This window comes from Sylvia atricapilla, chromosome 25 (assembly GCF_009819655.1).
Source record: "Sylvia atricapilla isolate bSylAtr1 chromosome 25, bSylAtr1.pri, whole genome shotgun sequence".
NCBI classification, from domain to species: Eukaryota; Metazoa; Chordata; class Aves; order Passeriformes; family Sylviidae; genus Sylvia; species Sylvia atricapilla.
Window position 1 is genome coordinate 5,343,169 of NC_089164.1, and position 19,252 is coordinate 5,362,420.

The following is a 19,252-nucleotide window of genomic DNA, read 5'->3' on the forward strand; positions in this document are numbered from 1 at the left end:
TAAGCCAGACCATGCCACAGTCCCAGATGATATGGCTTCAAGCCCCACTCAATGGACAATTCCTCTACTTTGGCCACTCTCCCCAGGGTTAGAAAGAGCTCTTGAAGCAACCCAGCCTCCTGCTGCTGGCATCAGTGCTGGGCAGCTCCTGCAAACAGAGCTCACACATGCCCCTGATCTGGGCAAAACTGACAGGAGCACCATGTCCCACCATGGAGCGTGGCACTGTGACACCGCTGCTCCACCTCCCCCCAGCCCCTGCCTGGTGCAAGGAGAGAGCAGCAGGGCTGCTGAGAGTGAGGGCTGGAGCTCAGGACACACAGACAGCCTTGGGCATGGTCACTCCCAGCAAAGGGCTTGTCTTGAGCTCCTCAGTCCCTTCTCCTCAGCTGCACCCCGACTTTCCAGTCCCAGCTGAGTTTAGCAGCCAGCACAGACACAGTGTCCTTTATCTGGGGTTATATTTCAGCGTCCCGAAGTCTGGAGCCCTTGAAGTGCCGGTTGGGTAGTCCTGCTTCACTACTTGTACTCCTCTGCCCTGTTGGAGCCAGCTCTGCCTTCTCCTGCCCTGCTATCTCACAAAAACACAGTTACAAAATAAGCCTGGGTCCTGGAGCTATGAACAGGTCTTTATTTGTTGAGGTTTCTTTCGGCTTTTTTTTTTTTTTTCCTTTCTTCCCTTTGAATGAAATTCCTGCCAGCTCTAAGAGAGAGAGAGAGAGAGAGGGAAAGAGTAGAAAGCTTAACTCCTCCCATTGGAGTGTCTCACGCCCCTGCCCAGCCCTTGAAACCCAATAACCAAGATCATTCAGCGATGCCTCCCCTTGGCTGGCTGCATCCTCCGCACACTGGGACCTGCCGGAGGAGCCGTGCCCGCTCCGTGCCCGGCGCCGAGCCCCGCAGCCGGCCGCCGCCCGGGGCCACCATGGGCACGCTCCTCTTCTGGGCCCTTCTCCTGGCCTCCTGTGCCCGCTGCCAGGCGCTGCCTCTGGAGCCAGGGGCTGCTCCCTCCTGCCCGCCCCAGTGTCACTGCGAACAGGATGGCATCGTGCTCTCGGTGGATTGCTCCGAGCTGGGGCTTTCGGAGGTCCCCGCCAACCTGAGCCCGCTCACCGCTTACCTGTAAGTACAGCCCTTGCTGCTCCTTTCGCCACGGGCTCCCTGGACCCCTTACAACAGCTGCAGCTTTCCTCCGGTTTGGAAGTTTGTGCCGCATAGCCCCGAAATTAAATTTCCTGTGGAAATTAGAAAGCAAGCAAAATAACAACAACAACAAAAGGCAGCTCTCTGGGCAGGACCTGCCGAGCTCCGCTCCTCCCGCGCCCCTCTGCCAGCGCTGTTTGCACTGCGAGGTTCTGCTCCGCTCCGTGATGGCAGCGGACTCGCTGGGTCGATTTTGATTGTCTGAGCACATAATGGAGTATTTTTACACAGCAATTAGCGCAAACTGCTCTGGGATCTTTCTGTCAAGCATTTCAATAGCTGCAATAACACGGAGCTTTGCGGGGTTTGGGTTGTGCTGGCCGCCAGCAGTGTCCGAGCTGCCTTTTTAAAATGAGTATTAAAGCCTTGTAAGTGGTCCGGGGGGCTGGTAAGTGTTGTGATTATTTATGTACTAATTTTATTTAAAAGTTCTTGATTATCTTTCATGCCCCTTCTGATGTTAATACCGCAAAGAGTGAATGGACAGACACTGCTGTGCTCATTTCTAGCCCCAGAGGTGGTCTCAGTGTCATCACACTGGTGATGACTGAGGATCCTGATAAACGACCGTGGAAAAATCCCAGGGTTTAACTGGGAGAGGAAACATCCCTCTCAGGGAGAAAAGTTATCCCTGAGGAAGATGCTTGCTGGGTTTATAAGCAGCGCTGCAGTTTGGCAGCCGGGCTGGGAAGGACGGTGACATTCCCAGCTCGGAATGCCAGGGCAGTGCCAGGGGCAGCCGCGTGTGCTGCAGTCACCGGGGATCACCGGCAGCCTCAGACAGTGCTGGGGATGTTCACGCTGCGCTCAGTGCCGAGAGGGGCTCGTGTCTGGGAGTGGCGTACAGACCACGGGGTTGGTTTTCCCACGTCCCTGGACTGTGCTGAGATGCAGGTGCTCAGCTGCCGGAGCAAAGCAGGCAGAGGGTGCCCCAGGAAGGGCTTTGCACAGCCAGGGGGGAGCCGCCACAGCTGGATGTGGGCTCCTCTGCTCCTCCCGCTCGCTCGAGCGGCACAGTCTTGTGCCAGCCACTGGATGGCCGGAGCTGCGCTGGGTTAGCTGGGAGAGAAATGAGACAGGAAAGGACGATGCTCACTGGAGATCCTGAAAGATGAGAGAAATGTGTAATGCAGGCTGTATTTCCCCTGGGAGATGGAACCACTCGGTACGCGAGGTGCGACTGCACAGAATTGTTCCTGGGGCTTGGTTTAGAACCTGCTGCCCACGAGTGAAAAGTCACAGGAGCATGTGGGCGAATGCAGAACCCTGCAGCTTCTGCGGGGACAGCCCCATCAGGCACCCGCTTCACCCTGAGCTGTCACAGGGTGGGCGCCCTTTGCTGCCACTCCGCAGAGAGGACGCTGCAGGTCATCCCCCGGGGCTGGCCCCTGGGCTGGGACATTCCGGTGTTCCCGGAGCTCAGTGCCGCGTTTACCCCGGCCGTGGTGCTTGGAGCAGGGCCACAGAGCCCTGGCACACGGATCCCTGTGCCCGGACCCGGGGTGGCTCCGGTGGGTGGGTGCTGGCCGGTGCCGCCGCCCGGTGCGGGTGCGCCCGGTGACTGATGCGGCTGCAGCCAGAGCCCTGGGTTTCACCGGGACTGGATCCTCGGGACAGCCCTGGGGCACCCAGCGCTTCGGGATGGTGCTGGTGCGGTCCCTTAGCCGAGACTTTGTTCCCTGTGGGCTGTACCGGCCCAGATCCCCCGTGTCTGTACCATCCCTGCTCTCCGTGTCTGCACCGGCCCCGGGATCCAGTGTCAGTACCGGCCCCGGGATCCCCGTGTGTGTACCGGCCCCGGGATCTGTGTGTGTACCGGCCCCGGGATCCAGTGTCTGTACGGCCCCGGGATCCAGTGTCAGTACCGGCCCCGGGATCCCCGTGTGTGTACCGGCCCCGGGATCCAGTGTCAGTACCGGCCCCGGGATCCCCGTGTGTGTACCGGCCCCGGGATCCAGTGTCAGTACCGGCCCCGGGATCCCCGTGTGTGTACCGGCCCCGGGATCCAGTGTCAGTACCGGCCCCGGGATCCCCGTGTGTGTACCGGCCCCGGGATCTGTGTGTGTACCGGCCCCGGGATCCCCGTGTCCCGCTCCCCGTGGGCTCTCACGGTGGCTCCAGTGACAGTGGTCCCCTTTGCAGGGGCAGAGCCCCGTCCCCACCCGTCCCCAGGACCCTCGGGGTGCACCGGGGGGTGTTGGAGGGTCCCTCCGTTTCCCTCCCTCTCTCTTTGGGGAAAACCAGCACGTTTGGTGCCTCTCCACTAAACTCTGCCAGTGAGAGGACCAGACAGACGTTACGGAGGTAGAAAGTCAGGACGAACTGGGAATGACTGGAGGAGCACTGGAGAGCTGCGTTTTCTCCCTGCTCCTGTCACTGCTGTTAGCAAGTTACGTGAGGTTGGTACAAGTGTGCAGCCAGGGCTGGTTTGGCAAAGCAAACCAGCATACATTTGGTAGAAAGTATGGATATTGGAGTGAGATTTAAGTTTTTCATGGAAATACAGGCTCAAACTCCACATTGGAGTGAAGAAATGCTAGATGGCTTTGGAGAGCTCCAGGGGCTGAAGAGGGAGCCCTGGGATGGCAGCAGGAGCATGGAGCTGGAGGGCAGCTGCCTGCAAAACTTTCCAGCCTCTTTGCTTCCTCCCCTGTCTTCTCTGCCAGGTCACCGGCACTGTGGAGAGCAGCACTTCCTTCAGAGCAAAAGAAAGAATCCTCGTAATCGCCCTTGATTAGACACTCCTCACCACTAATGAGCTGGGGTCCATGCCCCATCCTGAGGGTGCTGCGCCCCCCCCAGTACCTGTCTCCCTGCAGGAATCCTGTCCTTGCTCACCCCTGAGCCTCTCTGAACTTGACCTTGATCCCACCCTTCCAAAGCCAAGTGTTTTCAGTGGAGACATCGCTGGTGAAATTGCCGCTGTGCATAAGGAGATGGGAGAGATTTCCCCTTTAGCTGTCGTGCCTGTGCCAGTCCTGTGTCACATCTCTGGCCCTCCGTGTGTGTCAGGGAGTTGATCTGGGGCTCCAGCAGAGGAGCCTGGAGCTACTGGGGGCTCCCTGGAAAGGACAGCAGCCATCTGGGGGTGCAGGAGAGTGGAGCTGCACAGGGGAAGGCTCCTCTGCAGCAGAGAGGGACTGTGCAAAGGGGTTCAGAGGAGGATGGGAAAAGCTTCTTGGTGCTTAAAATACTGTCTTAGCTGTGATCTCTGGCACACCCTGCAAGTCACCTGGTGGAGCAGCCCCACCTCAGATTCCCCAGGGTAAATGTTGCATCTCATGGGCTGGTGCAGTTCAGTCCCCAGCTGTCCCTGTGGCTGTCACCAGGAGGATGTCTCCACAGCTGGGTGCAGGGGCTCAGTGCAGCCCCTGCCCTGGGATGGCATCCTGACCCCCCAGCCCCATGGGTCTGGCTGCCAGCCCCTGCAAAGGGACACAAGTGGCAGTGTTGGGGCTGAGGTAATGCTCTCAATTTGCCAAGGCTTCTTCTCTTTCACCAAAAAGAAAATGACCCCGTGTTGCTTTTGCCTGCCAAGGGACAGGGATGTGCTGGCCTGTCCAACTGTCACTTGCAGGAAAGAAATGGTGAGTCTGTCTCAGCAGAGGACACCTTGGGATGGAAAGGCAACAGCAGTAGTGCCAGGGCCACGTGTGACATCAGCTGGCAGGGAGCACACACACCCCCACACCCTGCACAGGTCTAGAGGGATGTGACACATCTTCAGTGCCTTATCCCCAGCCTGGAGTCCATGGACATGGGAAAGTACTGGAAGGATTGCCCAGATACCCTAGGCTGAAAGACACTTCTGGAGGTCTCTTATCCACATTCAAACAGCTCCATCACATGAGGCTGGTCAGGATCTTGTCCAGGAGGTAAACCTACTGGCTAATCTCAGGAGTATCTCTAAGATTCCCTCAGCTTTTTCCCATTTTTTACTATCCTATTTTTCCTAATATCAAATTACAAATTCCTACGGTTCACCTTGGGCCTATTACCTCTCACCCTTCCCCTGCACAGCTCCTGTGATGTTGGCTTCAGCTTCTCTACACCCTTCCAGTCAATAGCTAAAGAGAGCACTAACACTCCTCCATTCCTCCTTTTCTTTGTGAAGGCTGATCAAACTACTGGTGTGAGCAGTGTGGGGACACAGCAGAGTGGGGACACTGTTTTGTGGGCGAGGGGGAATGGAGATACTGCAGGGGAAGAGATGAAGATGAAGGATACAAACCTGGAGGGTGGCAGACACCAGTAGCTCCATGGCTCAAAGCTCAGCTGGAGGAGCATCCCCCACTTCCCGAGGGTCTCAGGTCTCCCCAGCTCCACAGAGGGCTCAGGCAGTTCTGCTGCTCTGTGCCCCATCCCCAGAAACACCAGTGCCTGCTGTGTTCCTGTCCCAGGCCCCTGCACACCTCGCAGTGGAGCCAGGCACAGGCTGCAGTGCTGTTCTGTGTCCTGGCAAACAGCAGAGAGCTGGGGCAGGACACAGCTGAGGAGGCTCTCAGGCTGCTGCTGTCACAGCAGGACCTGGCAGGAGGGAAAAGCAGCAGGTCCTGGCCGCTCCCAGATGTCACCAAGCCTCTTGTGAGGCTTCCCAGATAGAAAGCTTCTCATTCCCCACACTGTTTCCTTTGAGGAGAACGGGACCAGGAGCCTTCAGGGCTGTTCTCACCTTGCAGAGACATTTTGAGCCACTGCCTGGAATTTAGCACCCCACTGGGAGTCTGGGGCCCTGCATCCCCCACTCTTCTCCTCTGAGGTGTCCTCTGGAGCCAGGTGCCACACAGAGCCCTGACAGGGATGAGCAGGAGATGCTTTGAAGCTGAGCAGGCACTTCCCAGGTCACACAGTGCTGGATCCAGCATTGAGCAGAGTGAGGGAAAGGTGCCTTTTCCTCAAAATTTGCATTTTCTAAAGATCCAAGAGCTGCAGGTAGGTGAGGCAGCAGGTTCAGAGGCTCAGGACCTAGCTGCTGCCCGGGGCAACACGAGCAGCAGTGCTGAAGGCAGCTCCCCTCAGGCCAAATCTCTCCCCATGGGCAACCTCTGCCCCTTGCAGCACCCTCATGGTAAGGACAGACACCACAACCTCCTAAATGGGAGGACCCCAAGGGCTGCCACCAGAGCTGGGACACCAGTGGGAGGGACAGGATGTGTGGCTGCCCTCTAGAAGCCAAGCTCTAGACAGCTCTGGGAGTTGGCACTGAAGGGATGATTGAGGCTTCCGAGGAGCTGCAGGTTCCTGCAGGGGTGACAGGGACCCCTGTGTGCCTTTGGGACACTCACACGCCCTAGGGAGAAAGAAGGAGCAGCAAAAACTGCAGAGAGCACAAAAATCCCAATGCAAAGTGTGAGTTAAGTCTTTCCTGGGGCCAGTGCTGCCCTCCTGCCCTAGGTGATTTTGCACTGACCAGTGGGTCACCATCCTGTGCCTGGCGCTTGCCTGGTGCCAGGGCCCATCCACAGCTTCTTCTTCATGCCATGGTCACCACAGGAGCCCCAGTGTTGCCCCAGAACCATCTAAACACACCACAAAGGTGCAGACTCACCCTCAGACCCTTCCACTTCTCATGCCATGATAGATAGACATGGGGCTGCTCTCTGCTTGGCCTTCTTTCCTGCTGGCACACTAATGGGAAGGGCCATTCCTGCCCTGTGCAGTCCAAACTCCACAGTCTCATCATCAGGAATGCCCAGAATTCCTGGGAGAAGGGCGACCAAAGAAGGAGCCACAGGAAATGGTTTTGGGCTTGGGGTTGTGGATGAGGAAGATAAAACTGGCGAGGGGCACTCAAAGAGCTGGGCTCTGCACACTGCAGTGGATTCACAGGTTTATATCCACCATTTATCAACTTTGAGGAACTGTTTTTCCCCACATCTAAAATATCAGGGCTAACAAGGGTTTCCCACTTTCAGGGATTTGGGTTCCTTTAAAGGGACTCTACAATGTCCATCTGCTGACCCCATACAGGCACTTCATAGGGACACAGGGGTGCTCTGCATCCTTACTGCTGCATCCCTGCCAGCAGGAGCTCCAAGATTCTAAGAGCAGGCCACCTGGATTCCAGTCCAATTGCCCAGCATTCTGGGTTTGTTATCTTCTTTCTCTTCTGGTTTTAGGCTCAGGATTAAAGCTTGGGAGACACAGTTTTCATGTTCAGACTCAGATGTTTATTAGTTCTTATCTATAGCACAGTCTCACAAGTTGTGAGTTCTAGCTAACAAGGTGAAAAATAGCTGTCTCCAACTCTTTCCAAGGTCTTCTAAGCACAAATTGTCCAATTATGACATGACACCCAGATTATTTTTGCTTTTAACCTAATAACCAACCACCCGTGGTCCACAATGCAGATTTTTTCACCCAATTACAAAATACCACCCAAACCCATGAAGAAGAAGGTGAAAGAAGGACTAACCTATGCCCTGAATCCTCCATATTGCCCTGTATATATTACTACATACTAAAATCTTAAACTCTAAGTTTTCCATCCTGTGATATTACACACCTCCATTCAAACTACACACCCATAATCCCAGAGCTATCACTCAATTCTGGAACCCTGTTCCACGGCCTCTGGTCAAATGTAGTGCTTACCTGAGGGTCAGTGCCTGTCAGGACAGAAAGCCCAAAATTCTCAGCCTCCAGGGTTCCAACAGCCCCTCAGTTACAACCTCAGGGTGTCCTGTGGGGGACAGTGGCTTTTTGCTGGCACATTGCTGTGAAGGCTCCAGGGGGAACATCTCCCATTACTCCTGCATGGCAACACTTGGGGAGACCCAAATGGGCTGGTCCAAACCAAAAACCTGCCCGAGCCCCAGATTACAGGGAGAGCTGTTGGCACTGAATCCAAGGCTCTGGCTGGTGTTTCCCTCTGGAGCAGGCAGGTGAGCCCTAAGCAGAAACAGTAATTCCTGTCCTGTGCTCCTGCAAGGAGGAGAAAACCAAATTGAGGAAATCTGGGATCAGGCACAGTTTGTGAGAGACACTGAACAGCAACAGGGAAATAGCTCAACTCCTGAGCAAATGTTTCCAAATGGCCTTTTGTGTCCTCTGGGCAAGGTGGAACTCCCAGCCCAGCAAAAGCTGAAATGCCCTGGTCCCTTGGCCCACAGCAGGGCTCAGTGTGCCTTCATCCCTGCACTGAGGATGATGAGCACGATTCTGCAGATGCTTCATGGTTTTGTGTCTGGACTCGAGGTGCAGAGCGGAGCAGTGGAAAGACTCCACAGCAAGCAGACAAAATAGTGGTGAGGGAGCCCAGGTCAGGGGGTGGAGGGAGCGAGGGGCGGGTGGGAGTGCTCAGAGCAAAGCCAGAATTGCAGGACCATTAATCATAGAGCCACAGAATAATCTGAGTTAGAAGGGACCTTGAAGATCATCTCATTCCACCTTCCACTACCCCAGGTTGCTCCAAACCCTGTTCAACCTGACCCCAAACACTTCCAGAGATCCAGGGGCAGCCAAAGCTTTCTCTGGGCACCCTGTGCCCCATCCTCACAGGGAAGAATTTCTTATGGACATATAATCTAAATCCCTGTGTCTGTGGGAAGCCATTCTCCCTTATCCTGTCACTATCATGCCCATGTGAAAAGTTGCTCTCCTGTTTTCTTTAAGCCCCTTTAGGCACTAGAAGGGGCTCTAAGTCTCCCCAGTGCCTTTTCTCCAGGCTGAGCCCCAGACCTCTCAGCCTGCCTTAACAGTGAAGTCAGTCCTAGAGCTGCCTGAAGAGCGTGTTTGGTGGGATGGTCTTCCAAGGAATAGCTCATTTAATCGAAAAGGAAAAGCTTAGTGAAAATGGACATTGTTCATGGGACTGTAAATTGTAGAAATGTAGTAACAAGTTCATCAGGAGAGATTTTTTTCAATGTTTTCACTTCATTATGTCCTTCTAAAAAAAGTTTCCATTTACATATTTTCACCTGCTGGTGTTACATTTACCCATAAGCCATTTAATATTCACATTGCAGGACTTCAGGGTTATCAGAGCTAAGCATTTTGCTATTTTTAAAACACAGATTTTTGGGTGTTTTTTTTTTTTTTGGGGGGGGGGGTGTTTGTTTTTGGTTTGGTTTTGTGTGTGTGGGTTTGGTTTTTGGGTTTTTGGGGGGTTTTTGTTCTATACTAAATGAGCATGCTGGCTCTTCGTTCTGTGTTCAAGGGAAAAGAAGTTCAGAAGTCTCTGAATTTCCAAGGAGTTTCATGGCATCTCTTCCCATTTCCTCCTGTGCTTCAGCTCCCTTTCCTGCCATAGGCTCTGCTCTTGATGTCATGAGGCAGAAGCGCTTTGGGTTCAGCGCTGTTCACTTTACTCGGCTGCTGTTTTCCCACTGTGGGTGCTGTTGGGATTCAGGGGATGCTCTGCTTTTGGAGTGAACTGAGGGTTGGTTCTCTCAAGCCCTTCCAGCCACAAGAGGCAGTGCTGCAGGTGACAGAGCAGAGAGCTGTGCCTGCAGCGCCAGCACGGCTAACACCTCCCCAGCATCTCAGTTCAGAAGGAGAGAGGCATCTCCTGCAGGGCTGGTGGGAACAGCTATCTGGATGTGAGCACACGTCTGATTGTTGGTGGGGCGCTTTCAGAGTACCAGAGAACCGTGGGATCTTCTGGGCTGGAAGGGAAGGGACCCACGAGAATCGCTGAATTCGACTCCTGCATGAGGAGAGATGCAGGATCTGCCCCTTCCCGCTGCCACCAGCTGGTGCCCGGGTCACTCCGCAGGAGAGGCAGCGGCCAGACCTCTGCTGCCCTTGCTGCAGCGCTGGCACAAGCTCTGCGCTCCCTGGCACCAGCGGGGCAGGTGAGCGGCCCGGGGCGGACAGAGCCGATGTGCACAGAGCTGGGGCTGTGCCTGGGCTGGACAGCCGTGTGCGACTGCCACACGCCTCCTCCTCCTCCCCCTCTTCATCCTCCTCCTCATCCTCCTCTTCCTCCTCCTCATCCTCCTCATCCTCCTCATCTTCCTCCTCCTCCTCCTCATCATCCTCATCCTCCTCCTCATCCTCCTCATCCTCCTCATCCTCCTCATCCTCCTCCTCATCCTCATCCTCCTCATCCTCATCTTCCTCCTCTTCCTCCTCATCCTCATCCTCCTCATCCTCATCCTCATCCTCCTCATCCTCATCCTCATCCTCCTCCTCCTCATCCTCATCCTCATCCTCATCCTCATCCTCATCCTCAACCTCCTCCTCCTCCTCCTCCTCCTCCTCCTCATCCTCCTCCTCCTCCTCCTCCTCCTCGTCCCCTCCGCAAACCGCTCCCCGGCCCCGGGGCTGGGGCAGCGCTGTCCCCGCTCGCACTGGGAGCGATGCCCCGTCCCCTTGGCGAGGTGCGGGCGCTGCTCCGTCCCGGGGCCGGGCCGGGGGGATGGAGGGAGCCGCTGCTGGCCGGCCGCATGCCCCGGGCTCCCAGCCCCAGCCGCTTTTCCTCTCCTCCAGCGCCGAGAGCGGAGGCCGGCTCTGTGCGGCGTCCCTCCACCGCAGCCCCGCTCCCCTCCGCTCCCTGCCTGCCCCCCGGGCTCAGCAATACGCTCCAGCCTCCCCTCTCTCCCGCCCTTTCTTGGAGAATAAGCTCATAAATCTGCCCGGGGCAACGAAAACACTGAGCTCATGGCCCTTAGATCTGTGTGGGAGGAGCTCTCGCTGGCGATTAAAGGAGTTTAAGGTTTGCTTTGAAAAGCTCTTTGATTCTGGTCGGGGCTCCGGTGCCAAAAGGCAGCGATGGGGCTGCAAACGCCGCTCCCCCTCTGCACCTGCCTGGGTCAGGGAGCGCAGCGGGCTGGGGGAGGGAAGGGGAGAGCAGCGCTTCGAGCGCTCTGCAGCGGGAGCTGGGGGACCCCTGTCACTCTGTCACCGTGTCACCTGTCACCCTGTCATCCCTCTGGGGAGCACCCTCTGCCCGCAGCGGTGTGTTCTGCCTGCGAGACCAGACACAGCCAGGATGCCAAATGCCTCTGTACCTAAGGAACACGAGCTCTGGGGGGCTGGGCCGGGTCTCAGGATGGGCTCAGTCTCAGTCTGGGTTCAGTCTCAGGATGGGTTCAGTCTCAGGATGGGTTCAGTCTCAGGCTCAGGCTGGGTCAGGTCTCAGGATGGGTTCAGTTTCAGTCTCAGGAGGGGTCAGGTCTCAGTCTGGGTCAGGTCTCAGGCACGGGGGTCCTGTCGGTGAGATGAGGACCAAAGGGAGAGGAGCGGAGGTCAGGACAGGGATCATCAAGCAGCTCTGAAAAGCACTGGGAAGGGATAGGGCAGGACTCTCAGGGCTGGGAGGAGTCTGGGGTCTTGGAGAATGACTTGAATTTTGTAGGAGCAAAAAAGATCGGGAACGGTCTTTGCCAGGAGCAGCAGGACCAAGCACAAGCAGCATGTTGCAGCCCCGTGGACACAGAGCCAGGCTCCAGCCCGTGAGGAGGCAGGAGCTGTGGCACAATGGAGAGCAGGGGGAGGATTCAGGGAAGCTCAGGTGGTGCCTCCAGTTCTGCAAGGATTCATCGAGGACTCAAAAGGGGCTCGTGTAAAGCCATTCCCAGATGCAGCAGCCCAGGCTTTGCTGGCGGTGATGAAGGAGGGCAGCTCCCAGTCTCCTCCCCTCCGTGGACAGACAGGTCTCTCAAGCTATCCACAGCTCTCTGTCTCCCTTTGCCTTGTTTGCAGGCCTTCCTGTAGCTGTTTCAACCCCTTTGAGGATTTGCAAATGAAAAGCAGTCCCCATGGGAGTGGAGCGAGTTGAACACACCTGTAAGGGCAGGACCAGCTCAAGGGACATGCTGTCTCTTCTTGTGAGCAGCCACAGGTCCCACTACAAAGAGAGCCCGGGAGACAGGATGGTTTCCAGTACTGAACATCCCCGTGGGGCACCAATTAGGAGCATTCCCTTCGTTCAAAGGGAAGGTGAAGCCCAAGCACCACGTGTCATCCCATCAGATGTGCCACGGTGGGAACCGCAGGGGTGGAAGGGGAGCAGAAATGTGGCCTCCTCTGCCAAGTCTGGGGCAGGCAGGCAGGGAGGCTGCCCTACACAGGCTGAAAGGCTTTGTAATGTGACACTGAGCCCTGAATGCCACCAGCCCCTGGGACATTCCCCTCCCTGCCCATGCCACCTCTGGGTGCTGGCAATGCCAAGGGCATGGATCAATGGGTGCTGCTGGCAGTGTGACGTGTGGCCAGTATTGGGGATCTCAGAGACCTGCAGGATCAGAAGGCACAAATCACCTTCCCAAAGGATGTTATCTGATGTGGGGATGGCTCTGGGTATAATTGCATTTTGAAACTTCAAGAGAATTCACAATTGTGGGCATTTCTCAACCTCAGTAAAGCAGATGCTCATCTTTGCATGAAACCTGCAGGAAAGACATTTGCACCTTTAGATAGGAATCCATCACTGGTCTTTCCCGGAGAACACAAGAAGAATTTCTGGTTGAGGAAACAATCTGTGCAGTTCTGCTTTATCCCTGGTTCTGCATCCCTGAAAGTGTCCCCAGCAGCCCCTCAGTGCCTGGGGGCTGAGAAAGGAAATGGCCATGTGAGCATTTCATCTTAGAATCCCCGAATTCCCGAAAGGTTTGGGTTGGAAAAGAACCTGAAAGCTCATCCTGTTCCACCCCCTGCCATGGGCAGGGACACCTTCCACTATCCCAGGTTTCTCCAAGTCCCATCCAACCTGGCCTTGGGCACTTCCAGGAATCCAGGGGCAGTCACAGCTGCTCTGGGCCCCTGTGCCAGGGCCTCCCCACCCTCCCAGGGCAATTTCTTCCCAATATCCCAGTATCTCTGGCAGTGCAGTCATCCCCCCTTGTCCTGTTGTTCCAGGTCCCTGTCCAAAGTCCCTTCCCATCTCCTTTAGGCACTGACAGGGGCTCTGAGATCTTCCTGGAGCTTTCTCCAGGTGAACAGCCTGAGGTCTCCCAGCCTGGCTCCAGACAAGAGGGGCTCCAGCCCTGTGACCAGCTTAGAGGCCTTCTCTGGGCTCGTTCCACTCCCCAGGCTGCACTGACTCATCCTGGCTGAGGACACACACCAGGATTTCTGTGCTGCCCAGCTCTCTTCCCCAAGGGAAGAATGAGATGCAGATCCATAGAGCTGCACTCTCTGGCTTCTCCCTGGGCACAGGGGCACGGCAGTGGTCAGATATTGTCCCAAGCTGTTGTCCCAAGGCCCTGTCCCAAAACTGGAAGGTCTCCTCATATACCAAAGGACAGAGATGTACCTTTAGGGTCAGGTGTGTGGTATGGGCAGAACCAAAGGCACCACAACCAGGACAGGACCTCGATTATAGGTGCAGGTGAGGTTTGTGTGCTGCACTGATTTCCTGTGGCAAGGTGTTCCATGAACTAATGAGGTCCTGTTGCACACAGTGGTTTTACACGTGCCCTGGAAACACCATGTGGGGCTTTCTAGAGCAGGGAGCAGCCTTCCTCTACACACTGTCTGTGAGTTCCCTTCAGCTCAGGGCCAAGCAGCAGGTTCCTGTGTTGCAGGTTGTGTTTGCAGCTGCGTCCTGTGCAGGGAAGTGCCTGCCAGTTTAGGTATTGTTGTGCTTTCATGTGGTGTAAGGCAGCAGAAGATTTATTAGTGACAAAAGCATGAATGCTGGAAGCTGTGATTTATTGAAGAAGGGGGAGAGGAAATGTGTTGCAGCCCATGCTGGTTAGTGTGGTGTGTCTGAGGTGAGCTCGCACACGCTGTGGAAACCGCCCTGCTCCTCCACGGAGAGCTGGGGCTCACCTGGAGAGACCCTGGGGGACCAAGTCCTCTTCCAGGGGTGACCTGACACTGACCATCTCACAGATGCTCTGAGGAGAGGGTTTCTCCTGGGGGAAGGGACACAAGGACTCAGACTTTTGGGAACAGACAGGTGTCCCACAAGCTTTGGCTCCCTTGTGGGGTATAGGTGGGAGACATAAAGGACAGTGCAGCACCAGGAACAGATTTCTAGCTCTGTCCCAGCCTTATGGCTGACCCTAAACCCGTTTTTTTTTCCTTTGCCTCAGTTTTCCTACCTTTAAAGCACTGCTAATAAGCCCTTCCCAATGTGCTTTGAGATGAATTGATCAAACCAGTGCTCCGGAAGAGCTGGAGACTCTCTGCACTTTCCAGCCACATGTCTGGACCTCTCAAGTTAAAATACCTTTTAAAAGTTTATTAAAAAGTTCTTGAGCTTTCCATTTGTACACGCACCACATGAAGAAAAGCCCCACTGAACTCTCAGATTTAGTGCCTGCCTTTCATGTCCGCTGACCTCATCCCTTCTCGCTCAGGGAGCAGCCACAAGTCAGAGCAGCTACTGAAACACTCCTCACAGCCACAGGCAGCAGCTGCTCAGAGCTCGTGGGCAGCACTGGAGGACTCCACCGAGGAAGTGAACCCAGCTGGGAAATGTCAGCTTGGCCAGAGATGCTGTAAACCCCAATTCTGTTCTCTGTAGGAAGCTCCGTTACTTTCAGCACAATTCTTCCTGAATTAGAGCTAGTCCAGCTCTTTGTTAAACCTGGAAAGGAGGGAAAAGGCTTGCTCAGGTTAAACAAATAGGGATGCTCTCTTCAGGTTTCCCAGGCAATTAAAACTAAACCAAACCAAAACACAACATCTTTTCTCTGACTATGCCCAAAACATTTTGCTTTGACACAAAATAGAGTACTTTTCTTTTTTTTTTTTTTTTTGAGTCACCCGAAAAATCTTTAAATCCTTAAAAAAAAAAAGGTCTTACAATGAAAAATTCTACCATTTTCCCCCAGCCCCTCTGGTTTTTTAGTGGAACATAATTTTCCTGTGAACTTACTTTTAACCAAAACACTGTGGGTTCTACCTTGCCTGGAAGTCGCAGTCAACCAGATGAGCTTGTGCTGTCACTTGCTTTTCCTTTCAACACCATTTCTGTCTTTTCACCTCCCACTGCACAAACACAAAGATCTCATGGGAGCATCACCCTCATCTGAGGGCTGTGCTGAGTTCCCAGGGAGACTAAAGAGGGGCTGGGAGAGGGAAGGAAAGAATCCATGAAGGCTCTTTTTAGCTTCAGAGAGCTCCTCTGGCTCTCCTGACTACCTCTGGCTACTGCCAAGGCACCTTTGAAACACCTTTGAAACATCTCCAGCATGTTGGGCATCATGACTGGGCTGGAGGGGAAATCCACATTCCCTTTGAAGTCTGGATACTTGAACAGTCTTAGAATTATAGGGCTGTAATGTACAGGAATGTGTGGGGCTGTAATTGTGACTTAGATCCTTGGATGAAAGGTGCTATGTACATACAAAAGGTATTATCATTATTGCTACTATTATTACTATTATTATTGCTATTATTATTGCTATTATTATTATTATAGGCCTGCAATATGTGGATTGGAGATGAAAGTAGCACCAAAAGATCTTGAAATACAAGATGTGTCTTAAGGAAATTTCAGCTTGGAATTGGGTTTTGTCTACACAGGAAAAGCGGAGCCGACTGGCTCTGCTGCACTGACAGCTCTGGGGTTGGATGGGAGAACTCCTGCACGCAGGCATGATTCCCAAATCCAGGCTTCTCTGGCCTTTGGAAGGCTGTTTCCTGTAGGAGCTATTCCAGAGCAGTTTTAGCATAAAAAGTGAAATCAGACATTTTCACCATTCTTTATGAGACACCCCGATTGCTCTGCAGACATCACAAAATGAATCCCTGGTGTTTGAGCCATTCGGTGTCACATCGTGCTGCTGCATGTCCCTGAGAGTGACCTGCACCTTTGGGGCCTGGAGAACTCTGCTAATAAAGGGCTGATGATAAAGGTGAGGAGACGGGTCCCATCTGGAAATCCCAGTGCTGTTTACTGTCTGCATTGTGGGTACAGCCTCCAATGTGCTCCAGGGATGAGAGCCAAAACGGGGCCAAGGATCCAGGGTTATATACCACAGAAAAGGGGGAGTCCTGAGGGTCCAATAGGGATAGGGAAAAGTGGTGCAGAGGGGTGGCCAGGAAACAGGGGGACTAATGGGGTCACAGGGGTGGAACACTGTGGCAAAAATAACCCAGTGGGGTCCAGGGGAAGGAAGAACATTCGAGGAGGATTGCATATATGGTGAACGGGGCTGAATGGGGTGACACGAACTTAACAAACCAACAGAACAATGAAACCAAGAAATATTTACATGTGGCTGCAAAGGCCCATGAGAGGAAGATTTTTCTCACCCTAATCTCAAAGGGTATCTCAGGCCCCTGGGCTTCCATAATTCGGTATGAGGAGTTTGGGGAGTGGTGTCCTCGCAGGACTCAGAGGCTGGAGTAGAACCTGGAGCAAAGTCCTGGTGTCACTGAGAGAGCTCCATGGTGTGCTGACCCTCCTGCCCTCAGCAGAGACGGGCCCTGCCCTCTTCACTGTCCTTCCAGCACATCGCCTCTCTCCCGGGGCGGCCTGGAGTCACCGCAGGAGAAACCCGGGATCACCTTCCATCCCTACAGGCTGTGCCTGTGCTCAGCCTTGGCCATCACCTCTCTCCTTGGTCCTGCCTCTTCTGCACTCAGGTCCCATGACCGGCCACTGGAGTGGGGCTGCCCTGGACAACCCCACAGGGATTTTCTCCTGTGTCACAGGTTCTGCAGATTATTGGTTTTCCCTTTCTACCTGATCCGCAGAGCAATACCTGCCCCACGTTGGGGAGGAGGGGGGATGACTCAGCTCCATCCCCGGCAGTTTTGCCATTGCTAAACTCCCACGGGAGTGATCTGGCTGCCCGCAGGAGGATTCAGCCCCCCAGCATTCCCCAGCTCTCCCCCAGTTGTACACCATGATAAGGACAACTCTTCCCCCGGAGTCGGGGGCGCTGGTTCCTCCCCACCCATGTGCAGGAGCCCCAGCAGCAGCATGGGCTGGGGATGGACAGAGCACAAGAAAGGCTGTTCCCGGAGCGTGGGGAGCACCCACCGGAGGGTATGACAAAACAAGGGCTCTGGTGACACCGTAGAGTCGGCCAGTGCTGATGGAAACACACTCGTTCCTCGGGGTAGCAGGCAGTGCTGAAAGGAGCCAGCTCTCAGCATCTCTGAAACGCAACCTGTCCCTCCCGAGGAGCTGCCAGGCCATTGCTGCCAGGCCATCGCTGGGCTTGGCTGCACAGCACCTCAGCCCAAATCCCTGCAGACTTCTCTCTGTCCTTAGAAGGCAGAGAGCACGGTGAGGAATGCAGATGGGATCCATCTGCCACCTTGGGCTCCAAGTCCCACCAAGCAGACAAGTCTCAAACAGTGTGGAGCTGCTCTCCTCTGCTGTCACAAACGCTCCGAGACTCATGTCTCTAAACCCTGGACTATTTTGGGGGGCAGGGCTGGGATGTGGTGATGCTGGCTGGCCACAGAGCCAGGCTGTTCTGCTTTAGGTGCTGGCAGGAGCAGCAGCTCCCCAGGGAAGTGTTCAGAAATGTCTGGATTGTCAGCGCTGGTAGCACAAGGGAAACCTGCCTGCGTGGGCTGTGTCACAGGGGAGGAATGACAGGGTCCTGGCTGCCACGTGTCCCCATAACCAGGATGCATCCTTTGGGTTGCATCCTCAGTTCCTTCTGGCTGGATTTCCCAGCTGCTGCTTTTGTAATGTCCACTTGAGAAGGCCACAAGTCCAAAAGGCATTTTTCAAAAGTTTTCAGCCATAATGTTTCTTTTTGGGAAGTATTTGGTCTGAACACAGAAAATTATCAGCCAAAAATTACTGAAAACCACCAGTAATTTTCAGTTCTGATAAAAATGCTGTTCTCCATTGTACAGTGTCAACAACTGGTTTTTGCTCCCAGTTTCCTGCAAGAGGAGTCAGATATCTCTAGGCAGCTATTCCCTGGGATCCCAGCAGTTTATCCATCTCTGTCACAGCGTAGTCCCTTCTCCCAGGACCGTTTCTGTTCCTCCAAAGAGATGCAGAATGCCACTCTGGCCCAGGGTCTGAGAGGCAATAATATTTATAGAACTGGCTGGCTTGTGCTTCTCTCCACACTACAGTTCAGCTCAGAGAGGAAGGGTAAGCCACAGCTCAGAATAGTGTTGGTGATGGCAGCAGAGATTAGGTTGCAAAATCAAGTAATAAAGCTCCAGAATCTCAAGATTTCCTGAGACTGTAGGAGCAGGAAATCTTGCCTGATGAAGCAGATGAGGAGCAGAGTCTCTTGCTCTGTGTCCTGGGCTCTTCTGTGCAGGCAGCCCAAGATTAGGGACCGAACCCCCCAGGAGGAAGGCAGCAGGGATGGTTGAGTGGCTCCTCAAAGGTCACTGTGCTACAGTCCAAGAAAAAGAAGAGATGGTGTGGGTTGGCACTTCTCAGAAGAGGTGATAACAAACAGGACACCACAGCTCTCACCCTGGCTGCAGTGTTGCCATCCAGGGAAAAGCACGAGACACTGGATGAGTGCAGCAAACCCAAGGCTGCCTGCATTGGCACAGAGCTTCCCTGCAAGGCAGCTTGTGGTGCTGCTCCTGACCAGCAGCTCACATCCCACCCAAAACTGCCTGGTCACCCTCCCCAGTGGGAGCAGGGGCAGGATCAGAAGTGCAACAATGAGAACTCTCATGGGTCAAGACAAAGACAGTTCAGGAGGTAGAGCAAATCTGAGTGTGTAAGAGGAACAAAACAAGGGAATCATGCACTGCTTCCCACACCAGTCAGGTGCTTCCAGGGGAGCAAGGCTTTATCACATCTCACGGTTCCTCGGGAAAACAAATGTCACAACTACAAATGTGGCCCCTTGCTGCTCTTTTCTCTACAGCTTTCAGTGCTGAGCCTGATGTCAGAGGATGTGGGACATCCCTTTGATCAGCTCAGATCACAGCTGCCCAAGCTGTGTTCCATCCCCACTTCTCACATGCACCCAGACTACTCCTGGTGGGGACAGAGAGGGGGAAAGCTGCTGTGTAACCCCTCCTCAGCAGCAGCCAGGACACTGGTGTTTTATCAGCATAGTCACAGATCTGAACTACAGCACCCCATGGGCTGCTATGAGGGAAATTTTCTCCATCCCAGCCAGAACCAGTTCATATTTCCAGCTGCTTGCCCAGCTCCAGCTGCTTTCACTTCTCCCTGGCAGGTTTTTGCAGGCTGATGTGGAGA

General features: G+C 54.4%; 1 protein-coding gene across 1 annotated transcript in view; it reads left to right on the forward strand.

Moving 5' to 3' along the window:
• The first annotated feature begins 814 nt into the window (after positions 1–814).
• Positions 815–19,252, forward strand: part of LGR6 (leucine rich repeat containing G protein-coupled receptor 6) — a 145,589-nt gene continuing 127,151 nt past the window's right edge. The window contains exon 1 of the mRNA XM_066335919.1: positions 815–1,122. Coding sequence (XP_066192016.1) covers positions 815–1,122 — 308 coding nt within the window. The remainder of the gene's footprint in view (positions 1,123–19,252) is intronic.